Source organism: Tauraco erythrolophus, chromosome 2 (assembly GCF_009769465.1).
Source record: "Tauraco erythrolophus isolate bTauEry1 chromosome 2, bTauEry1.pri, whole genome shotgun sequence".
NCBI lineage: Eukaryota > Metazoa > Chordata > Aves > Musophagiformes > Musophagidae > Tauraco > Tauraco erythrolophus.
This window is the reverse complement of record NC_141466.1, coordinates 86,743,937-86,765,943: the sequence shown is the minus strand read 5'-3', so window position 1 is coordinate 86,765,943 and position 22,007 is coordinate 86,743,937. Positions and strand designations below refer to the sequence as shown.

The 22,007-nt window shown below is 40.5% G+C and overlaps 1 protein-coding gene across 2 annotated transcripts in view; it reads left to right on the top strand.

The window, feature by feature from the left end:
* Positions 1–22,007, top strand: part of PCNX2 (pecanex 2) — a 152,441-nt gene that overhangs the window by 98,670 nt on the left and 31,764 nt on the right. For both annotated transcript variants that reach the window (XM_086627478.1, XM_086627483.1), the window contains 3 exons: positions 1,180–1,307; positions 14,515–14,573; positions 16,984–17,199. In XM_086627478.1, coding sequence (XP_086483604.1) covers positions 1,180–1,307; positions 14,515–14,573; positions 16,984–17,199 — 403 coding nt within the window. The remainder of the gene's footprint in view (positions 1–1,179; positions 1,308–14,514; positions 14,574–16,983; positions 17,200–22,007) is intronic.

The window sequence follows — 22,007 nt, the reverse complement described above, 5'->3', positions numbered from 1 at the left end:
CTTTGAAAGCATGGTTAGCTCGCCTTTTTATGGAAATACTGTACTATGAACAATGTTACATGTGTTGAAATGTTTTTTTGTGAAGTCTCAAAGTCTGCGGGACACACATATGGGATATTATAATAAGAGGGTGAGCTAAAAGACTGTGGTTATTGGATGATTTGGCCTAAATTTTAGTTTGAGATGCACTTGAGTGTTGTACTTCGTAGTCATTCCTTAGTCCGTGGTTTCTTTATTTAGCACGTTCTTCCTAAGAGTGGTGTAAGGAAGAACAATTATTCTCTTACACCAACTTGGAAACTTTTTTCCTGAGATTTCATGGACATGATATGAATTAATGAAGAATTAAAGCCTAAAATTTAATGTACTTTGTTTTTCTAATCATGTTTCTTTCGACTTGCATGTTTTTCAGTATCCTTGTCCGTCTCCTAACTTGCTTTCCAGCAATCTGGAATATGAATTTACGTTTGAAGTCAGCTATGGATTCAGGCATTCATTATGATGTTTATATATGATATTTACTATTCCCCTGTCCTCTCCTCATTTCGTATCTATTTCAAAAAGTATAAAATGCTGAACATTTTTTACCTTTCAGTCAGCACAGAATATTGAATTGTCAGTTAAAATTAACATGAAAGCGTGATTTTAATCCAGCAGGCTGGATTAATAGAGGCAGAATTGTTTCTCCACGTACTAGGTCATTCCAAAATAAGCAGAAGCTCACAGAATGAAATACTGGACGCACTCAGAGCAAGACTCCAGTGCAGAGAACTGAGAATTTCCAGGAAAATGAGTTTTTGGGGATTTTTGTGTTTTAAACTCTGTGCGCCAGACTCCAGAAAGGCATTTTGTGTCGTGGAAGTTAGGCTAAGGTGGCTGGAAAAGGGCACTTACTGCTCTGCCCGCGCTCAGGATCTGCCCTCGGGTGGAGATTAGACAGGGTCACCCTGCTCTGTTCAGACGTGTCGCTTTCGTTACAGCTGTGTAGCGTTGAAGAGCCCCCGATTACACGCTGGTAATTGGCAATTTGGCACTGCCTGCCTTTCCTTTCCTTACCACCTCTTTGGTAAAATAAATAACAATAAAAAAGGAAAAATAAATAGTTCAAAGAGCTGTCTCAACAATGGTTTAAAAGTATAATGAAATAATTTGTGTTACCTTAACTTGCAATTTTCAGACTCTGCTATGCTTTTTTTTCAAACTCTGGCCGCTTCAGTCTTTTCTACACCATTGAGTCCATTTCTTGGTAGCGTCATCTTTATTGCATCATACGCAAGACCGATCAAGTTCTGGGAGAAAAACTACAAGTAAGACTATTCAAAAATTTTATACGCTTGTTATTTGTAAAGGTTTTGCTCTCATTAATGTCATTTCTGGAGGTATTTTTCTTTCCAAATGTAATCCTGACGTTGTAGGGCACGAGAGGTTAATCTTTGAATCTTGATCCTAGTGTTTTACTATTTGATGGTTATTTGGTTATTTCTGAAAAGGTATTTAAACAATTATCAGTAGGTTACAGATGAGGTGTAATGTTGCATTTGTTGTCCAGACATACAGTAACAAAGCTGTGAAAAAAACAAATCAGTAGAACTCCCAGTTGTCCACCTCTTTTGAATTGCTAGCTAGTGTTAGCAACTAAATCTGTGAAGCCTTTGGCACTAGAAGTCAGGCTGCATTAATAGATTTTTTTACTAGCCTGATAAAGTGTTACCATTTGGGATGTGGCAGGTAACTCTCATAATGAAGTGATGATGAGTGTGCATTATCATTACTTGCTACATCTGATCTTGGAGTTTGACTGAAGGATTGGTTGGTTTTGTCAGATTTTAGCTGCTGTTCATTCAGTTTGGCAAGGACGTAAACGTAGAATAATGTAAAGATTGAGTAAAGAGCTTCTGCTCCTTCTGCCCATTAAGATTTGAAGGCTCTTGGTAGCTGGAACCTAACAGGCTGGGTTAGTACAAGGGTACTGGAGACAGGGAAACCCTTCCCTTTCCAGATGGAGGTAGTTTTTGCAAGGGATGAATGAGCGATCTGCAACATTAGGGACTGGCGTCAGTGGCTAAGGGATGGTTCTTTGAGTCCTGCACTCTGAGCAGTGCGTGAGCTCTTCACTGCCTACCAACATGTTACCAGGCTCAGAGTAACTTACTACAGCTGCAGAACAGTGATTTGAGGCACGAAGTGAAAATTGTATTGACCAAATCAGGACTTGGCCAGACCAATGAGAAGTGCCATAGTTAGCACGCTTCTAGTGCCAGTGCCATTGATGTATCTGAGCACCTCAAGAGAATTCAAAACTAGAAATTACAGTGACCGATTTTTCTGTCCTGTAGGGAAATGGATTTTGTTTGATTTTGACTTGTGTCAGTGAGTGAATATGTTACTCATCTATAAAGAAATTACTCGGACAAAGCCAAATCGTAAAAAGAGGCTTTGTATTTGCTTCTGAATATGAAGAGATTTGTGGAAACCTTTTGAGGGGAGCTGAGTTTTGTATACTGGGGCCAGATAAAATTCTTTCCCACATATCTGTGTTTTTTTGGTCAACAGGTTCATTATTTCATAGGAGTGAAGTTGAGGGGAATCATGGAAAGGCAGGAAGCTACCACTAATCTGACAGACAGCTTTATATTTTTGGACAGAAACTTTGAACAGTGTTAAGTAGGCAGTGGAGATGTTAACATCTGGTATGTTTTCTTCAACCAGAGCATTTTGAAGGCATATGACTTCATTTCTAGGTACCAGTTAGAGAATCAAACTCGGTTGTAGGCACATCACTTCCATATAACTAGGTTAGTGTAGAATCTGTAGGTTATTGTAGACAGAAATAGAGGGGACTGTTTTAATTTGCTTTTGTTTTCTCTAAGGCTTTTGGGATGAGATAAACAGAAGATACTCAAAGGAAATTTCAAAAGATGGTGCTTGATGCTTAAATAAGGGGGGGGAGAGTGTCTTGTTTTCATCAGCACTTGACGATCTGTGACTCCCATTAAGGGAAGTGAAGAAGTTGGTGCTAAAAATTTTTGAAAGCAAAGCTAATTATTTTACCCATAAACTGTAAAACTGAAAAAATTGTGCTTTGTTGTTTGCTAGAAATTCTAGTGTATCTTTTATGATATTCTCACTTAAACCATAAAACCCACAACCTTGCCCCTCAAAAACCTTTCAGAAGTAGAGAACAGCCTTGTAGAAGATTCAAATAGTCATCAAAGTGAAATAAACGTTTGCCTGAACCTGTGGCATCCCACAATATTAACATGTAATGACTCCTCCTAAATTTGTATTCATTTTGTCTGTAGCATTTCTGAGTCTCCTTTGCCTGGCTTCCATTTCAGTATTTCATTGCTCACATCAAGAACTGACCAGAGGGAGTGAATACTGGACTGAAAAAGTCCTGGGTCATTAAAAGAACGCAGTGAAAAGACAGAAAAATGCAAGGGAAGGGAGTAATTTTCTGTTAAGAATAGGGAAATTTTCTGCAAAATACTTAATTGAATGAAGTGAGATGGGCCTTACCTTGTTGCTTTAAATCTTGACCTGTCAACATCTGAAGATTCAAAGGGAAAGCATAATTGCTTTCTTTCAGAGCTGTGGAGTTAAACAGGACCAGGAACTTGAGCTCCAGTGGAAAATTACTCTGGCTCCTGCACTGAGTGAGCTTTGGGCTGTGGTGCTTACGGCCAGATGTGCGCTAAGTTTTCTGGTGCTGTACAACAACACAGAACAAACAGATAAGGAAGCTGGTGTATAGATTTCCTTTTTGGAGTGCATTGACAGTTTTGCCAAGTTTGGCTCAGGGTGCTCATAGAAGGTCCCAGGTTCACTGGAATGCAGTCTGAGATACGCTTATGCGAAGCAGAAGCTCTGGCAGATTTTTTTGCCGTTTCCATACTTACTGCCTGTTGATGGGAACTTTTGCCCAGAGGAAAACTACCTGCAATGTGTTTTATATAGCTTTTTTGTTTTGTCTGCTTTGCATACTCATTTGCAAACACTTCCTTGCTCTCTTGATGACTACATTAAATTATCCCATTTATGTTAGCTACACGAAAACTTATTTATATTTATATGAAGTTAGAAGCAGTCAATTCCATGGTTATATTTTTTAATAATTTAACATCTTAATTGAACTAACTGAAAACAATTTTGACAAGCAGTCTAGATATCAAAATATCATGATTTTGTTTTTCTTCCAAACCATAAATTAGTTTGCTTTCTTGGAGTGTCATTTCTGTTCATCAGTGTATGCACACTTCACTGCTGTCAAGTAAACTTAATTTTTTCTTTGTTTCACTCAAGGAAAACTTTTTTTTGCATCTTATTTGGGCCAATTTGCACCCATTTGGGTGAAACTAGATGAGGAAGAAACATCTAGTTCATTTTCTGTGAATCCAAAGTTGAAGCAAATAGAGAACACCATGTTTATTAACAGATCTCGGCTTTTAGATGAGTAGCACAAGGGGTGAGGAACTGCTCCATCTGTTCCTTAAAGTGTTCATTTGGTTGTCTCTACCTGGTGTTTTCTGAGTGCACGCATCCACATCTTGCATTTCTAGTGTTTCTTTTAGTCCCACTTTTTCTGCTGGAGAAAGAGGAGTTTGATTGCTCAGGTTTCTGACCGGGCATCTGCCACTCTAGATGATGTGAGCTGGAGCTGAAAGTCTTAGAGAATTAGGATGATGGTTTGTTTGTTTTTTCAAGGAGGTGTAGGAACTCAAGTGGGTTAAAAAAAAAAAAAAAACCGAGATTCATTTTGACAGTAAGTAAACTGTGAAATTCCTAGCAAGCTCTTCAAAATTCAGGAATCATACTGTGCCCATTTGTGCTGTTGTGATGTGTGTGCAGAGCATGGGTGTTCTTCCCTGTAATCAGCAGATGCTGTTTGCTTGTAGTGTGAACTTTGGTACTTGCTGTGTGCTGAGTCTTGTACACCAATGACGCACTGAGGTCAAGGATCTTTCTGGGAGAAAGAGAAGGATGACTTTAAGAAGAAATAAAAATAAGGCAATTAAGAAGGTGATTAAGAATAACTTCTCATGCAACCATTTTTTACAGCTTTTGCTGCCATTGTTGTTGAGAAGTGTGTAAAATCAGAAAGCTGATCTGCTGCTCATGAGCTGGTTGTCTCATGGGAGTTCAACTATGACAATTTTTCTCTTTTTTAAAGAAAAAAGGAAAAGTTTGATGCAACACTGGCTTTGTCCTGCCATTAGCCTGAGTTTGCAGAGTCCTGTTTTCGCCTTTATTTTCACAGCTGTTGGAATGATTAGGCTGTAGATGTCAGAGAGAGAAAAGGAAATAGCAGTAAATCTTGTTTAATGTATAGGCACTTTAAAGCATAAAGTGTTTGTTCAAACGCTGTTGTTCCATTACTCTGCTTGCCTTTTTTCTTTCCTTAAATACTTTGTCATGCTGCAGCCTGCCTGTCCCCCTCCTCCCTTCCTCTTATCTTGCTTTGTATCTTGGATATGGCCACGAACAGAACAGAATAGGAAGTTTACTTTCGTTCCCCAGTGGGTCTAACCGCTGGATCACGTTGAGCAGCCTGTTCTCTGCTGCAGCTGTGACTTGTCCCCACAAACAGCAAAGTGCCACCACAAATCTGGAGATTTCACTGCTTACAAGCTGCTCATCTCTCCTGCTTCTTGTTTCTGTTCATTCTTGGTCATCTGGTTCAGTGCCTATTTTTGGGTAAAGCACAGCTCGCATTTGCTTTGAAGGGTCTCGAGTGAATTACTGTGTGGTGTAACTGAATTAGGTGTCTCTAAAGAGGCTGTGATTAAATTGCTAGTTATCTCAGAATGGTGTTACAGGACACCTCTCTGGGCTTGAAAATGTGTGAGCAAGCCTTTCTTTTCTCCATCTTTTTTAAAAATATATCACGGCGTTATTGTTCCCGTCATTGTGGTCTGAAAAACACAGAGAACAGAGGGTGAGGAAAACAGAGGTTGAGGAAAACCTGCCTTGCCTCTGATCTATTGCAGCTGGCATTTTTTTTCCTGCTGGTTCACTTAACCTGCCCATCATGGACAGCCTGCAGGTGGAATGGGAAGAGTTTTCCCAGTGTAGATGTAATTAGGTTTGGCCCCACATTATGCACGTGTGTGGGAAAAGGAGTTGTGAAACGTACCCATTTGCTCCCTCCCTTTTTCCCATAAAATAACAGGCTTTCCACTTCCAAATGCTTATTTTTTAACGTACCCTAGTGCATCTGGTTTCCCTGTGAGCCTGCTCATCTGTTACAGCTGCTAAAACCCCTGCTCTGAACACAAAACGTCATTCACCCGTAACTGTCCATGGGCCTTGTTTGAGAGCCGCATGTTCAGACCTTTCAAGTTCTTCTTTTTAGGGCTGGATTTCTTTTTTCAGTCTTTTCTCACTATGTTGTTTGATTTTTCACGTGTTGTTAGACCCCCATAGTGGTGATGTTTACAAAGGAACAACTGCAGCAGATATTTATAGTTCAGTAATGCCTGGGACATTGATTTATAATGAGTACTTTAAAGAAAGGTACATTAACCTCCAAAGCCAACAATTACAGCATAACCTAAGCATAGGAGAACCATTTTTTCCCTATTCGACAGGAGTTAGTGTTTGCCTTCTTTTCTCAAATTGAACTTCAGAAATGTAATGTTCTGACTACTGTCACTGCCTGTTCTCCTTACTTCAAACTTCTCTGAATAATTCCAGCCCCACCTGGCATGAAAGCCACATTGCAGCTGTGAGTTTTACTGTTCATTGCAATAGTTTTAGTTCCTTCTGAAATGTTTCTCTTCTAATTTTTGTGTTTCTCTCTGGCTGCTTCTATTTCTGGCTGCTTTACCCTTTTTTGTAAAGTGACCAGAAAAGAAGCACTGTGTTCCAGTTGCATGACTTCACTCTAGAGTGCACTGAGGTTCCTAGTTCTTTTGTTATCAGCTATTACTCAGTTTTATGAATGCTAGCCTCTTTAATGACTGTGGCTCTTTTAAGAGATCTTCCCTGAGTTGGCCTCAGGGCTCCTCCAGGCTTTTATTGAGTGTTAAGTTAATTTAGAACTCAGCAAAATAGTATCAATAAGTATCAGTGTGTAGATAAAACTAAAATGGGTGCTTATTAGTGCCAGAGACTTACAAGTTAAAACAAATAGGATGAATGAATGAATGAGTTTTAGTCTGAATTATTTTGTGTTGCCGTCAAATTTGAAGGGCTGCCTGGTCGTGTTCACAAAGCATGTGGAATTTGATTATAGTCCTTCTGGAGACTTCAAAGGATTTAGATCCTTGAGCATCCAGCCTAGACTGGTACTGAGGGATGCTTGGGCCTGGCTTGGGTGCCCTTGAGTATAGCTTTCCTGCTGACTGTAGTGGCACTCCCTGGCTGGCAGTGATGCAAAAGCTGAAATATTAGCAAGTTGTTGCTACGTTTCCTTCATTACTCGTCTTACATCTGGCAGATTTCCCAATAAAGATTTTTTTTGGGGGGGGAAAAAACACTCCTCTGTTGAAACAGTGAGTATAAATTGGTCTTTGGGAAGTTGTGCCCTGTTCTCCAGGTGCTGCATGTGTTGCCATGGTTCTGGTGTTGGGGGAGAGAACAGAGAAAACCAAAATGTTTGAAGAGCAAGGAACATCTTTATCTGTACTTCAGCCTTAGTTCTTTGTGAGCCTTTTGAAGTTGCATGTTACTTGTTAGACTTACTCATCTGACTGTCTTTTCAGGACCCTTCCCTGTGTCCCTCCTCCCTGCTATAGTGCCTGTCTGCTATACGTCTTCACATTGCACACCACCAGTACTGCCCATTGGCTTGTACCTGCAACACTTCCCTTGTTTGGGACTCTGTAATCCCTTTCAGCAGGTGTGTAGGGCTTTGAGGAGTGACAAAGCCACAGCATTCAGATGCGGGAGGTGTTGCTCTGGGTAAAGCCCCAGGCTAAAAGAAGCCCTACTAGAAATTACGTTCCCCTCAGCATATTGAACTGTGATCTCCCCTGGAGTAAGTGACCCTGTGTGCATGTGTGCCCCACTTGCTGTAGCACGGAGGTACGTGCATCTCCTCTCATACCCAGCCCGCACCACATCGCTTGACTCCATGTGCGGTGTCACACTGAACTGGGAAAATGTGAGGGCTGTCTGGGACAGGATTGACGAGGATAACTTTAATCAACTAGATCAGATATTAAAAGTGTTTTCTGAGTTGCCAAGAGTTTCGCACTCAAGGGAGGCTATACAAAATTCAAAGTTGTATTTTAACTGTTTGGCAGTATCTCTTTAACTGGTAACATCTCTTCTTCTCAGATTTTGCCCCTGGCAGTCAATAAAACAAATTGAGGCTAATTGAATAGGAGCCATATGTGTGATAATTAATGGGGAGTGCGTTCTGATTCAGTACGCTGTACTTCCCTGCCGAGTTAAAGATGCATTCACAACTTCAATTCACTGAATCATTCTAAGAGGACAGAATAAAGACAGAAGGGAGGCATCAGAGAGGGAATGCATGCTGAGGCCAGGCAGGAACACAAGCAGAGATCAAAACTGCAAGTGGGATAAATGTAAAAGAGAAAGGGATGGGCAAAAAAGGAAAAGGCATGCAGTGAAAAATCTGACAGGCTAATGCAACAGACATTGATAAGCAGTAACTCAGACCTACAGAGGAAAATAAATCATGAGCATGACAGAAGAGGACTTTTAAAGATACTTGGAAAGGAAGGCAGCAACAGAACATAAGAGAAATATGAGAATGGACTTTATTTTTAAGCAGTGACTTTGAGTCTAAAAGTGACAATTAAAATATCTTACGTATATGTTATTTAAATATTGCACACTGCAAGAGCATAAAAGCACTTTATCAGCAATAAAGAATATTAGGAATGAACTATGAAATGCCTTGCTGTCCCTTCCTCCTTTTATGATGTTTAAATAATGTGCCTCTCTGTTGAGTAAAGAAGGTGAACATCTTGGCCTCATTTTTCATCACCTCCTTTCTACTCTCCAGGTCCTTACAGTTTCTCAGGCTTTTGCCACTTCACTCGTGAGCCCATCAGCCGGTGCAGAGCCCAAGTGGATTAGTCCTGCAGAGCTCTTTACCCAGAGCTGGGCACAGCATAGTACTTCTCCTATAATGTTTGCATTGGCTCGCGATGGGAAAACCAGAAAAATAACACTCACCTGCGCTATTTCAGATGCATGTTTTTGTGTGCAATTAACACATTTGCTTTTAAATTGCAGACAGTGAGGTATGGCTGTGATGCAGGGTCCTGTGCTAAGCTCCATCCTGACAGGAATGTGTCGCTGACACAAGAATGAGCACAAACATATCTGTGCAGTTGCCATAATCCTTCCACTTATAAAGCTTCCTGTATTGCTTAGTATAAAATACCTGAAGATGGCCACTAAATGTCTTTTAAAACAAAAAGCATACTCAGACAAGGGGAAAGAAATATCAAGGTAGACAAGACAAAAGCAGGAATATTGATGACATTTTGGTAGATCATTAGTGAATGTTTTAACGTACACAAGTGCTCTAAATGACCTGGTTTACAAGTAAGAGGTGAATTCCTCAGCTAAACCTTTGAATGTCAGAGCACTTAGATGGGCTGTTTAATCCGTGTTTGGGCACTCAGCTTCTGATCTCAAATTCGCACCTCTTATTTGCATTCCTATTGCTGCATGAGCACAGAAACCTCCTTTTCAGGAAAGGCTTCAGAATATGCCAAATAAACATGCTCAGTAGTATCTCAGCAAATGGCTGCAATTCTGATTTTTACACCTACTTAAAAAAAAAACCCACTAAGCAAAACAAAACAAAAAGGAACACCCACCCCCCCACCCCCAACAAACAAACAAAACTAGGTAAAAAAACAAACCAAAACCAAACCCAAGAAGCTCTCAGAATGAATTATAAAGACCTTTTTAAGAAAGTAAAGAAATCCTCAGAACAGGAAACATTCTTGATAATAAGATCTTCCTGTTTTAAAAGAATCCTTCAACAGCACAGTCTTTAACAACTGGAACTTTTTATACCTTAGCCCTCCCCCAGTTTCCTAGTGTGCAATCAAAGCCACTTTTTATTATTGTTAGATGAAACACTGGAGCAGTCAGGGAAGGAGGGGAGGAAGAAAGCGTGAAAAATAAAAATCAGAGCGAGTGATTAGAAGGAGAAGTTCCTTTCGTTTTTAAGAGATCTGTCTTTATTAACCTGAGTTAAACCTAAGGCATATCTTCCATGCAGCTGCCCAGAAAACCTGGGCATGGTTATGCTCCACAGGGCTGTCAGCCTTTGCTGTTATAATCGCTCTGAAATCATTCTGGTTTAGATGAAATGGATTTAACTTGGGCATCCTCACACTTCCAATTAGTACCATCGTTTTTGCCTCTGGTGTCCTTCAAATATTCATGGATGCCTGCTTCTTCTGCCATCTCCTCATTCTCCCTCTTGCCTCACTGTTGTGGCGTGCTGCTACTACTGTGTTTTTAATGCTAAGCCTTCCGTTTATAGTGCCAGCAGAGTAAAACATTCACAGGGAAATGTTGTGGAATTTTTTTTTTTTTCCAGACTCCCATGAATAATCATAGAGCTGCAGCATAGTAAAGTTTCTGTCTGGTAGATATGCCTATTAGATGTCATGGAAAGACAGATTAAAATTCGTTGGACATAGACAAAGAAAAACTATGGATCTACCCTAGAAAGGCATCTCTTGCATCCCCCCAGAGGGGAACTGCTTTTCTTTGTTTTGTTCTCTTTCAAAGTAGAGAGCCTCCTTCACAGCAGGAATCCTGGAAATCTTGAATTTGTGTTTTGGAGCAAAACCCAGCAACAGCAAGGCAGATAGAACAGCTGCAATTTTATTTTCATCTTCTGGAAATAAGCACAGCAATGATTTTTTTATTTTTTTTTTTCCCCTCTCCTCAATTTGCCCTATTCTCACCATCCGCTTTGTGCTCCTCAGGCTGCCTGAATCCAGTCTTTTTTCTACCTTTCTAAGGAAACTGGAAGAGTAAAGCAGGAGAAGACACGCTTTCCAGGTTGAAAAATGAGGCAGTATTTTTGAACAAGGGGAGTATAGCAAGTGGCTTTATCCTTTTCCAAAGGGAAGTGGTAGTTACAACGGCGTCAGCAGTGCTATGCAAACCAGTAGATTATCTTGGTGCCTATGTAAATGCTGGATTAAAAGAACATGAGATAGATATTTCTGGAACTAAGCAGGATGTTGACTTTAAAATTGCCGGAGACTTTGGTGAAGATGTTCAAACAGAATCACTTGCTCTCTAGGGCAAGTGCCAAGGACTTGCACTCGGTTTGCATAGAATAATGCAACTCAGGAAGAAATCCAATTACTGAGCTAATTATCGCCTTGGATGAGTGGTAACAACCAAATTTGATGGAAGAGGCCACTGGAGGAAAGCCCAAATCACCCACTAGTACCAAAAGTTCACTTTGAGAGGTCCTAGTTGACAGCGAAAAGCCCAGGAGTAAAGGCATCGCTGGTTTGATTGTTAGGTGCAGTGTGTTATAGTTTAATACTATGCAAATTCCCATTGCCTTCAAGAAGATATAAACATAGCTTCAGTTACTAATAATCATGGAAGATTTTTAAAGTCCAAAATTAATTACCTGACTGAATTTATTCAAATAAACTGAATTTCAGGACAGAAGTTTGCTTTACAAACTGTCTGTATTACCTTCGTTTAAAAAAAAAAAAAAACAAAACCAAAAACACCCACACCATAATTATGCTTCAAAATGTCTGTATAAAGATTTGAGTTTTTCTAGTAGTCTCTGAAAAGGTAAATCTTTTCTTGTCTCATGTCCTGAGGCCTGTTTCAGCTGCTTAAGCAATCATTACTGTGCTTGGAATGGAGGATAAAGCTGCAGCAGAGCCTGGTTTTGTTTTGTTTGTGAGACCTGTTCTGTTTCCTTCCCTTCTTCCCAGTCAGGCTGCATTATCCATCTCAGAGTGTCCTGAAGTGCTAGCTATTTTCCCTGATTGTTTTATGCATCTTTCTCTCAAAGACAAAAAAGAAATAAATGGGAAAAGAAGTGGAGCCAGAGCTGCATGCTGGGCAAAAGGATTCCTACTTACTATAGATTAGAATTTTCTGAAGTATTGCTTGATTTGTATGGGTCTCAGTATGCCTCGAGAACAGAAATGCTTTGTAGGTTGGTAAAAAATTGGGGTAAAGAATAGTATTGACTTGTACCTCATACTGCCACACTGATTTCAGAGGGACTGAAAGTTAATAAGGAGTCTCATAATCTTAAAACATATGCATTTGGAAATCAGCAGCGTTTCTCTGCTGAGAATAGAAAATTGATTGAATTCCATAACCTAATCTTTATGCTTACTCTTGCATATGTTGCAGCTGCAGGTGGATGTATATCAGGGTAGAAGAATTCTGACAATCTTTTTGAAGTAAAATCATTCTTCATATTCTGAACTGCTTAGAAGGCCCTCCCCCCCATTGCCATTTTCTGTTGCTTGGGAAATGAAAATTGCAGTTACAATAAGCTGAGCCAACCAGAGGCAGGAAGATAAATAATACATCAAATAAATGTTAATCTATGTAGATAATGTACTGCTATTAATTACAAATAATTCTAATTAAGACTCATGTTTTCTCCAACTGTATTTCTTGCAAAGTAAAGAACATTCATTTTTAAAGCAAAAATCAGTTGCTGGAAGGGAGTAGAAGTAAACCAATTCTATTCCTCTTCTGTCTACTACATGGAAGCTTGTGTGCAATTTTTCTTTTGGTAGGTTTTCCACAGCTGTTTGGTGGAGGCTGTAGAGGGTGGATGAAAAGGCTTTCTGACATTAAGGGACATCAATGGCATCCTTCTCCCAGTTGGTTTCAGCATAAGCTTATAGCTTCATCTAAAAACTTCCAACCTTTTAAATGACTTGTATATTGACACACAAAATCCTGGGAGCCACTGCTGCCATGAGGACATAGAGACTCCCAGAGAGTCTCTGCTGTGCTTTGAAGACAACATTACCCTGGGTTTAGACCATCCTTTTTTTGGTGTTACTTAAGGTGTTTGAAAGCCTCCCATATAACTTGTACCCTCTTTGCTGCAGTCTTCCTTGGGGCGTGTCTAAGTTCTCATAGAGGGTGGCTAAATTCGAACTTTCCAAGTTGACTGGCCAACCATCAGCCCATTCAAAATCTCCACTATGCTCTGTGCTTCACCCTAATGAGCCAGACCCCAGCCAGTCCCACCTGGCTGTGCCGCCCTCGTCACAGTTTGACAAAGGACATGACAAGAACCATGCCTGGGTGTCTCCGTTGATTCCCGTGCCAGGAGAGCTGGTGCCTTGGCACTTTTCCCCTGTGTTTTCTGGCTGATGAACAGATGAGACTCTCACCACTGTCACATGTAACCTTATGCTGACTGTGGTTTATGTCAAACAGCTTTGTCATTCCTGGTGTTCTGTTTTAACCCTATTTTCCAAGGAATGATAATGTTTACATATCTGACCTTCTGTTAGGCTAGTGATTGAGGGCAACATTTTTGAGGCAATATTCTTAATTAGGTGTCCTGAAACACTAAAGCACCACTGCCAGAGCAGTATTTCAGGGAAATTTATATTTCCTATAGCATGTTTGTTAGCCAGGCTTTCACTTGTACCCTGAAGGCCTGGGACATGCTTTGTGCTTCTGGCGTTGAACATCCCTAGTCACCACAACCACCACTCTCTTCTGTTGGACACTTGCCCACAGTGATTTACTCATTCCTTATTTTCAGACTTTGTTAGTGTCTTTCATTGCAGGTAGGAATAAAAGCTCAATCCAATCTACCTTTTAGTTACTTTCTGTTCCGTGACCGTTTTTCCCATGGTATTTATGTTCCACTACTACAACGAAAATACTGAGTGGAGAGTATGTCACTCATACGGGAGGCCGAGTTCCTGTCTGTATGGAATAAGACCCTGTAATTTACTCTTTCAAGTGATAAGAATGACCAGAGACTCTCTCATTGCTGCCTAGCTAAGTATGAAACTAAGTGAAGTGATTTTTTTGTTGTTGTTTTCCCATAGATGTCATACACCCACAGATATATTTTCACACAAAGAAAACCTCTTGAGTCCAGCTGTTTCCCTTAAAGCTTAGAAGGGACCAAAGACTGATTTAATATTCTTTCTGTTCACTGTTTTGATGGCACCTGGCTGATGTGCTTCTGGAGCCAGTTCATTTAAGTACATAGCGTTGTGTATTATCGCAGATGCTGAACTCAGAACGGACTCTGCCCCACAAGAAGGAAAATGGGAAGAAAGAGTTTGAGGAAAAGGAGGAGGGGACACAGACACTTTTGGTTTCGTGTGCTGATAAGCCTCAATATCAATACTGATACCGAACTTAAATAACTATATATGCCTACTTGGAGTAAACTGATGAACAGATTAGAGTGTGAACTGCGTAATGATATAGACATAGAATGCAAAGATAGTTGAAAAGAAAATAAAAATGTGTTTTAGGAAGAATCTTATTTTTAAAAAAAGAATTGCCTGTACAACATGTCTTTATTTCCAGCACCAAAAGAGCGGACCATTCCAACACCAGACTGGCAATTCAGATCGAAAAGGATGCAGGTATGGCCTGGGAGTTTGTATGCTTCGCTTGATTTGCAAAATATGATGTATTTACACAGTTGAGGCTTTGCCTGGGAAGCTAAAATGATGCAAAGGTTTTAAACATTGTGTGAGCAAACTAGATTTTTTTTTAAGTGTCACAGAGCACCAGTTTAAGTTAAGTGACTTGATAAATAAACTTGCTCTTCAGTTACGTGTAGCTGATGAGATAGCTGCTGGGCTGTGGATTGCTTGGTTAATCCTAACGTTGCTGTTTGTGCGGAACATGCAGCAGACACACGAGCTAGACTCAAAGGTCAGTTGTTGTGAGGAAAAGGTTTTGGAAAAAAGCAGCAGATTAACAGTGCCCCTACCACTGAGCAGTTTGGGCTGACAGGTATCTCCTCTTCCCTGGAGAGAAACCTTTTTGGAGAGGGGGAAAAGAGAAATTGGAAAATTTGCAGGAAGGAGTAAAAGAAAGAAATAGGAATGATGGTGGGCTTCTTCTCCAGGGATTGGTCTGTTAAATGAGCTCCAATCCATGGCAATGTAAAGCGCCTTCCTGGGCTGCGCCAAACGGTTCCTGTGAGATGGGGAAGCAGGACATTTTTTGGCAAGTCAGTGGACATGGAGAGTGTGTGGTACCTCAGCCGATGCTCTTTAGCACCTGGCAGGACAGAGCCCTTTCCAGGGGAAACCGATACCAGTGCTTCATGCCAAATCCCGGTCTCCGTGAGAAGCCGGGGTTTCCTGTGTAGGTTTCTTCTGCTTTAGTGTTCTGCAGCTGATTTGATTTTACCACTAATGGTGTCAGGGGCTTGTACTGTGGAGGTAGAAGTTTACATTGTAATTATTGCTGTTGTATTTTTATCCCCCCATCCATCAGTAGCATGAACAAATACACATCTTCAAGCAGAAATGGATGTAATCCAGAGTGTCCAAGAAAGCTAGAGAAGTATTAGCAGTGTAAGGCATATACAGTGCTCTTTCATTATTTATCATTTCAAAGCAGGTAGTTCAGATGTTTCCCAAGGCCATTGTGTCATCTGATAGCAATAACCTTTAGCATTATTATATACTCTAGTAAGTTAATTATGTTTTAAAACCCATATCTCAAGCAAAACATTCCTTTTGTGTGTGTGCTTAAAAGATTCATTTTATGACTCAATTAGATTTTGACCGAAACTATTCCAGAAGGTGTATAGTTGAGTATGTCTGTATGTACATATGCACCTGCATGTACATACCAACCAGGGCTGGATGCATAACGGCCACGGTGATGAAAAGCTTTGTAGTAACACATCCACTCCTCCTTTTCTATTGAGGAGCAGTTTGTAGGGGAATCTATAGCCTGTTATCCTCTGTTTTTTTTTTTTTTCTCCGTGTTAGATCTGCTCCCAAATATGCATGTACATAAACATGCATAGGTACATATGTATCCACATACGCTCTCATGTATACAAATACACCTACATGATGTTGGTTTGTATGTGTATATCTACTTATGCACCAGCATTTAAAAAGTGTTAAAGGTGCGTTGCTGATGCAATATAGAAAATAAAAGCAATTCTCATGTCAAGCATATATATTATGTAAAAAAGTATAAACATAAGACAACACTACATTAGGTTATGTGGCACTGTGTTAGCGTGTATGAAGGATTCATTCCCTTTCACGGATCACCATCATAAAGTGCTAATTTTAATCCAGTTAAATGCCATAGACCTTTATGGGATAAGACCTTTACATTACTCACCTGCATAGTTGATCCAAGTGATGTGTAACTGGGCATCTGATACTATTTTTAAAGAAGTGGTAGCAATTCTAGTGATGAACGAACCTTGTGTCATTCTTTCTCAATATACTATGTGTACTCTCTTAAAATATCTCTCCTCATATTAAGTACCCACAGATGCTTCATAGACAAAGCCTTGAAAAAATCTCTGGAGGACTAAAAGAAATAAATCCCAATAAAATTACTGGAAGCCATGTGACCAAATTATTAAAAATCTTGACAATAATATTCAAATTTAAGTTTGTGTACTGAAATAATGATTTCTGGTTTCTTATAATTAAGAACAATATGTAGACATTTCTTAGCATCGCAGAGACTTGTAGTGGAGCCAAAAAATTCTTGCTGTTATAAGACACGAAGGAGGTGATTTGTTTCAGTCTGAAATATGTGTTATCACTAATCTGATGTTCTGTTTACAATACTGTTCATATTAAACAAAAGTTTCAGACCTAATTCTCTGAAGGGCTGAAAGCCACCTAGGAAATCCAGTTTGTGTAGAGTATCAAGAAGTTACTATCCAGTAAGCTAGAAGAAAAGGCTTTATGCAGGAGTAAAAAAGAACATAGGAATTTATGCAGAATGGTGTAATGTATTATAAATTTTATTTTTAACAAATGTGTGCTGCTCTGGTTGTAGGAAATGATGACAATAATCTCAACTCCATTTTTTATGAGCATTTGACAAGATCTCTGCAGGAATCTCTTTGTGGAGATTTGATTCTGGGCCGCTGGGGAAACTACAATACAGGAGACTGTTTTATTCTGGCATCGGATTATTTAAATGCCTTTGTGCACTTGATCGAAATTGGAAATGGCCTTGTCACCTTTCAGCTCAGAGGGCTGGAATTTCGAGGTAAGGATCCCTGATAATTTAAATAAAAACAAAACCCGCAACAAAACCCGTCTAGCTTTCTTAATCTATCATAACTCTATGGTAGGATATAGAATTTAAGAACTTTTCTCTGTCTTTCTTTTTACAGATATTAGTCTGTTGGCTCTGTACTTCTTTGTACCGTTATTTGAATGGTAATGTTTTGAAACCTAAATGTTAAGACATTTGCAATCATGTTCTGGAGTATCATAAAACTTTCAGAAAGAAGGCGTATTGAGTTATTTGCTCGGTTCACAGATCTTTTAGGTTATGCTTAGTTATGTTTCTAGATTATTTCTTTCCCTCTATGACCATAAAACCCAAAGTTGTTCTTAAAATTGTTCAACCCCCAAAACCAGTCGTTGAAGAAATACCAAATATCGTAAGACTGTCCCCATGAAAAATACCCTGTGCTGGATCATGCAAGACGCCAGTGCTGAGATATTATTTTTCACAGTAGAACAGGAGAGGAGAAGCAAGTGGATCAGGACTTCATATTTCTCTTATTTAGAAAGTGCAGGTTTCAGTTGAGGAAGGGACCTCACTTTCTTCCTTTTCAGTATATTCATGTCAGGACACTCCTCTTTAAGGAAGGGCGATCGCATCCCCTTCTTCGGTGGTGTGGCTTTTGTGAGGCCAGTTGCTCATAGTGTCTGTTGTTTTCCCTAGAGTAGGAAGAAAAATGAAAGTAAAACTGCCAAACTTTTAAACAGCTTTTAAATTTTGCTCATGCTTCACACGTTGGCTGCCTGGGTCTGTTGCTTAGGTTTGTAACCTTTCAAAGATACCACTTTGCAATTGCAGGTGACGGGAGTTTTGAAATCCCAGAATAAACAGCTTCCCAGGCTCAAGGGCTGAGCATCTAATGGGCAATGTGTAGAGGAGTGTATATTCAAGGTGAATTTTCAACAAGGTTGAATATGAAAAAATAGGAGACAGACTGGCTCTTCGAACGTGCTTAGTGTGGAAAGGTTAGACTAGGAAATAACATGTATGGGCTCAAGTCTTGACTCTGTGACAGACTCCTGTAGGATATTGAACAGATTGTGGTAAATACTTGATGTTCACTTTCCTTCCTGGATGATGAGGATGAAGATAATCTTGTATTTTAAGAAAAGCTAACGTAGAAAACAGCAAGTACCTGAAACAGCTTTCTGTTGTATACCTGAAGAGATACCTATTCAGTACAAAGACAAATTGTAAGAAAAAGCAACTGGAAAGGAAGAGAAATAATTTGTTTATCAGCCTTATAATTTCTTGTTGGTTTTGATGGTGGTGATGACATACATGTGGCTCTGGGATTTTCTTCAACTTGCAAAGCATCTGTGGAAATATTATCTTCTCCTTGTGTGGCCTCAAGGTAAGCAGTGGTGCTGCTGTGTCAGAGACGGGTACTGAGGTTAAGTACTCTATAAAGTCCACAGGTGGAAGGCTTTTTTTGGGTAGAGTTGGTGTTTGCTATTACTTCTTTCAAATCCAGGCCAGATGAATGCAGATTTATGTTGTTCTGCCAGAACAGTTAAGTACTGTGGCAGTTCATATCTCTTGCTTACAGTACCACTGATTTTACAGGCTGGTAAATCTCTGACATAATTTTCTTTTTTTTTTTTTTTTTAAGGCAGTTTTAGTCAGCCTGTCATTTTTGGTTCCTGTTAAGTTGCTAACAGTTGTAGTTCTTTTTGGAAACTCTGTGAAGTCAAAAAATAGTTCATTTGTTTCTGCAGATCTGAAAAGAGTCTTTCAGGAGGGATTTATGTATGTTAAAGAAGAGACAGATCTTGGACAATGTTGACATCTTGTTCAGATTTGTTGGGATTTTGATCAAGCAGGGCCATGTACGTTTCCATCAACTTGCATTCTAATTTCAGAAATTATCTTTGCTGATCATCTTTTTGTGTTAAAATAGTTCACTGTAGGATTTGAAACAAACAGAAGAAAGAAATCTCACTTTTGTGCTTAAATTACATGAGTTTTGTGAGTGTTTTTTTCCTTCATGCAGTTGCTACCCATTGCTGGGTCCTTCTCCATCATCACCGTTCCCAGGCAGTTCCAGAAAAGTAGATATCAGAAACAGAGATAAACAAATATGAGAGGATCTTCAAACCACATGCTAGATGTATCAAAAGATCAGGGGCCTAGCAGATGGGCTAAACAAACTGGAAGTTGAATGGTGAACAACTGAATAGGTTTGTTGCGAAGTGATTTGGGAAGACTTTTTTCGACCTTGAGCCAGGAATGGTTCATTACCAGGCGAGTGCCGTTTTGCATTTGAATCTGAGAGCAAAGCTCAAAAATTGCTGTGTGCCACCTGTCAAGGCCTCTCTGTATTCCCTAAAATCACAGTTTAAGTAACTGAATGGGTCTGCAAATTGGCCTTTCCACGCAAATTGCCTAACGCTGTTCAGTGTTAGAACCGTAGCTGGTTCACTTTATGAAGAGATCCAACACGTCTGCTGACCACAGCAGATCTTTAAATTCAGCTGGGGCTGAGCCCTGCAGCTTCTCAGGTGTTTAATGGGTTGCTGTTTAGACCAGCTGAGTTCTCATCAGGAATATCCCCTTTCCCAGTCTCTCTCACACTCCTCAGGAGGAGGCTGGCAGCACCTTTACCTGAGTGTTCAAAACACCTAGGCCAAGAGAGCGGAGCAAACCATGAACTGGGAGAGCACAGACAAGTTACTGGAGGAGGAGGAGAGGAGTGGGAAAACGGGAATGGGAATCTCACCTAGATTATCTCATCTTCAGTACAAGTCCAGTCCCCTATTCCTCCTCACCCTCAGAGTATCACAGGGGGAAGAGACTCCCCAATACTAGAAGGAGAAGAAATGAGGTGGAAATGGACTCCCCCTATTCTCCTCTCTGAACCCACTGGATGACACTATTCCAAGAATGAGAGAAACACAAAGTGTGTGATCTCACAGACATGGTAGGTAAGGAGGGTTTCTTCAGCTTTCAGAATGTTTTCTCCAGGTAGCAGAGATGTTACGGGAAGAGAAACTAGGAGTGTATGAGTATTGTTACTACGTTGTTTGACCTGGAATGGAGAAGCTGTGTAGAATTGAATAAAGGAACATACCTGAGGAAAGAACAGCTCAGACACGTAGCATTTGACATGCCGTGTGAGAGTTGAACACTACTGAACCGTGCAGAATGGGTGCCAGAGAAACCACACGAATTACAAGCCTGTTTAAGGATGGAATAGCAGGAAAAGAGGAGCCCAGAGGGGAACCAAGCACAAGACAGATAAGATGGATCTGCCTGATGCAGACTATAACAAAAGCTTCGTGGATTCCAAAGTGTGGGCAGATAGTCCGCTGTGTGCACAGTAGAGGCTGGCTGAGGTAGTATGCTGGTACCAGAGGGTTGTTTGTGTCTCCAGGTAGCCCATCAAGGCTGGTATGCTTTAGATAAACCATGCTGCAGTACTGTGCCCTTCCTGTAGCGGGTTTCATCTTTGCGTCGACAAGGAGCTGGGCTGCTCTGGAGGGTACCATAGGGGTTACAGAAAGGTGCCCAGACACTGGGGCACAGTGTCTGAGTAAAAGGAGCCAGAGAGGTGGACCTGAAGGCAGAAGGTGCATAAGGACACGGGCCAAGGGCTGTCTCAAGGAAGCTCTGGAAAGCTGAGGCTGAGCTGAAAACTCTTCCTTGGAAGGTTTTCTTTGCCTCCTTCCTTTGAGCAGGATCACTGCCTGCAGGGGCAGGAGCGGGCCACCCCTAGGCAGCACCAAGAGCCATCTCATGTGCAGACTAGGCACGTTCTTCCCCATTTCAAATCTTTCAAATGTTGGGCGTAGGGTACAAATGAATACAGTAGGATTTTTTTTCTGCATAAGCAGGAAGAGTGTATGCGACTGCCCTGGAAGAACCTGGTGGTTTATGAAGTCAAGAGGCAGTTGTTAAGCACTGGGCTCATTTCCTCTGCTTTGGGCATTTTACATTTCTATTTTTAGTTGTCTGGTTATGCCCTGTTTTTCACATAGGACCCCGATTCCTTTCATTGTACAGAATAGCTTCCCACAAGGAGGAAAAAAAAAAAAGGGCTAGAGTAGGAACTTGAAATCTGTAATTTCTGAGCTTTGGCTGCTTGACTTCAATTTCAAACAAATAATTTTAATTGAGGGCCCTAAAAATCTGCTGTTCCTTAAATAGGAAGTCTATATTTGCTTTGGAAATGAGTGAATCACAACAGTGTTCTCTGTGACTGTCTTCTGTTTGAGTAAACCAGAAGCAATATTTGCATTATGGAGCTCTGGATTTTCCTACGAGTGTTTCTCATTGTGGTAGCCGAAAAGCTGCACTGGCTCTACTGCCACAGCAGTGCCCAAAGAAGAGGCCATAGAGTCTTCTGAATTTAAGTGTACTGGGGGCAGGAGGTACTGCTTCCCCAGTTTGCCGGCCAGCCTAATTGAGAGTTGGCATTATAAATGACTGATCCAGATGCCTTTCTAACCAGTTGTAATAGAAGCATTTGGCTCAGCATTTAAATGAAAAAAAACCCAAACAACCAAACCCCTGCAGGCAGAGTAAGAAGATACAGACTGAGCAGGCTGAAAGAAAAGAGTCAGCAAAGCTGGGATTCCTCTCATCCATCTTTAGTCCTGTTCAAATTAAGCACCTTGTATGAATTCGTTCTTCGCTCTCCCTTTCTACAGAGAGGGGATGTGCCTCCATCGTGTCGTTCATCCTGTGTGTAGAGCAGGGGGCGCCTCAATACCTCCAGGCATTGAGAGGAGATGCCCAGTTCGTCCTTTACTGAAAATGAAGAGAGGGTAGTAATGAGCTCAGGC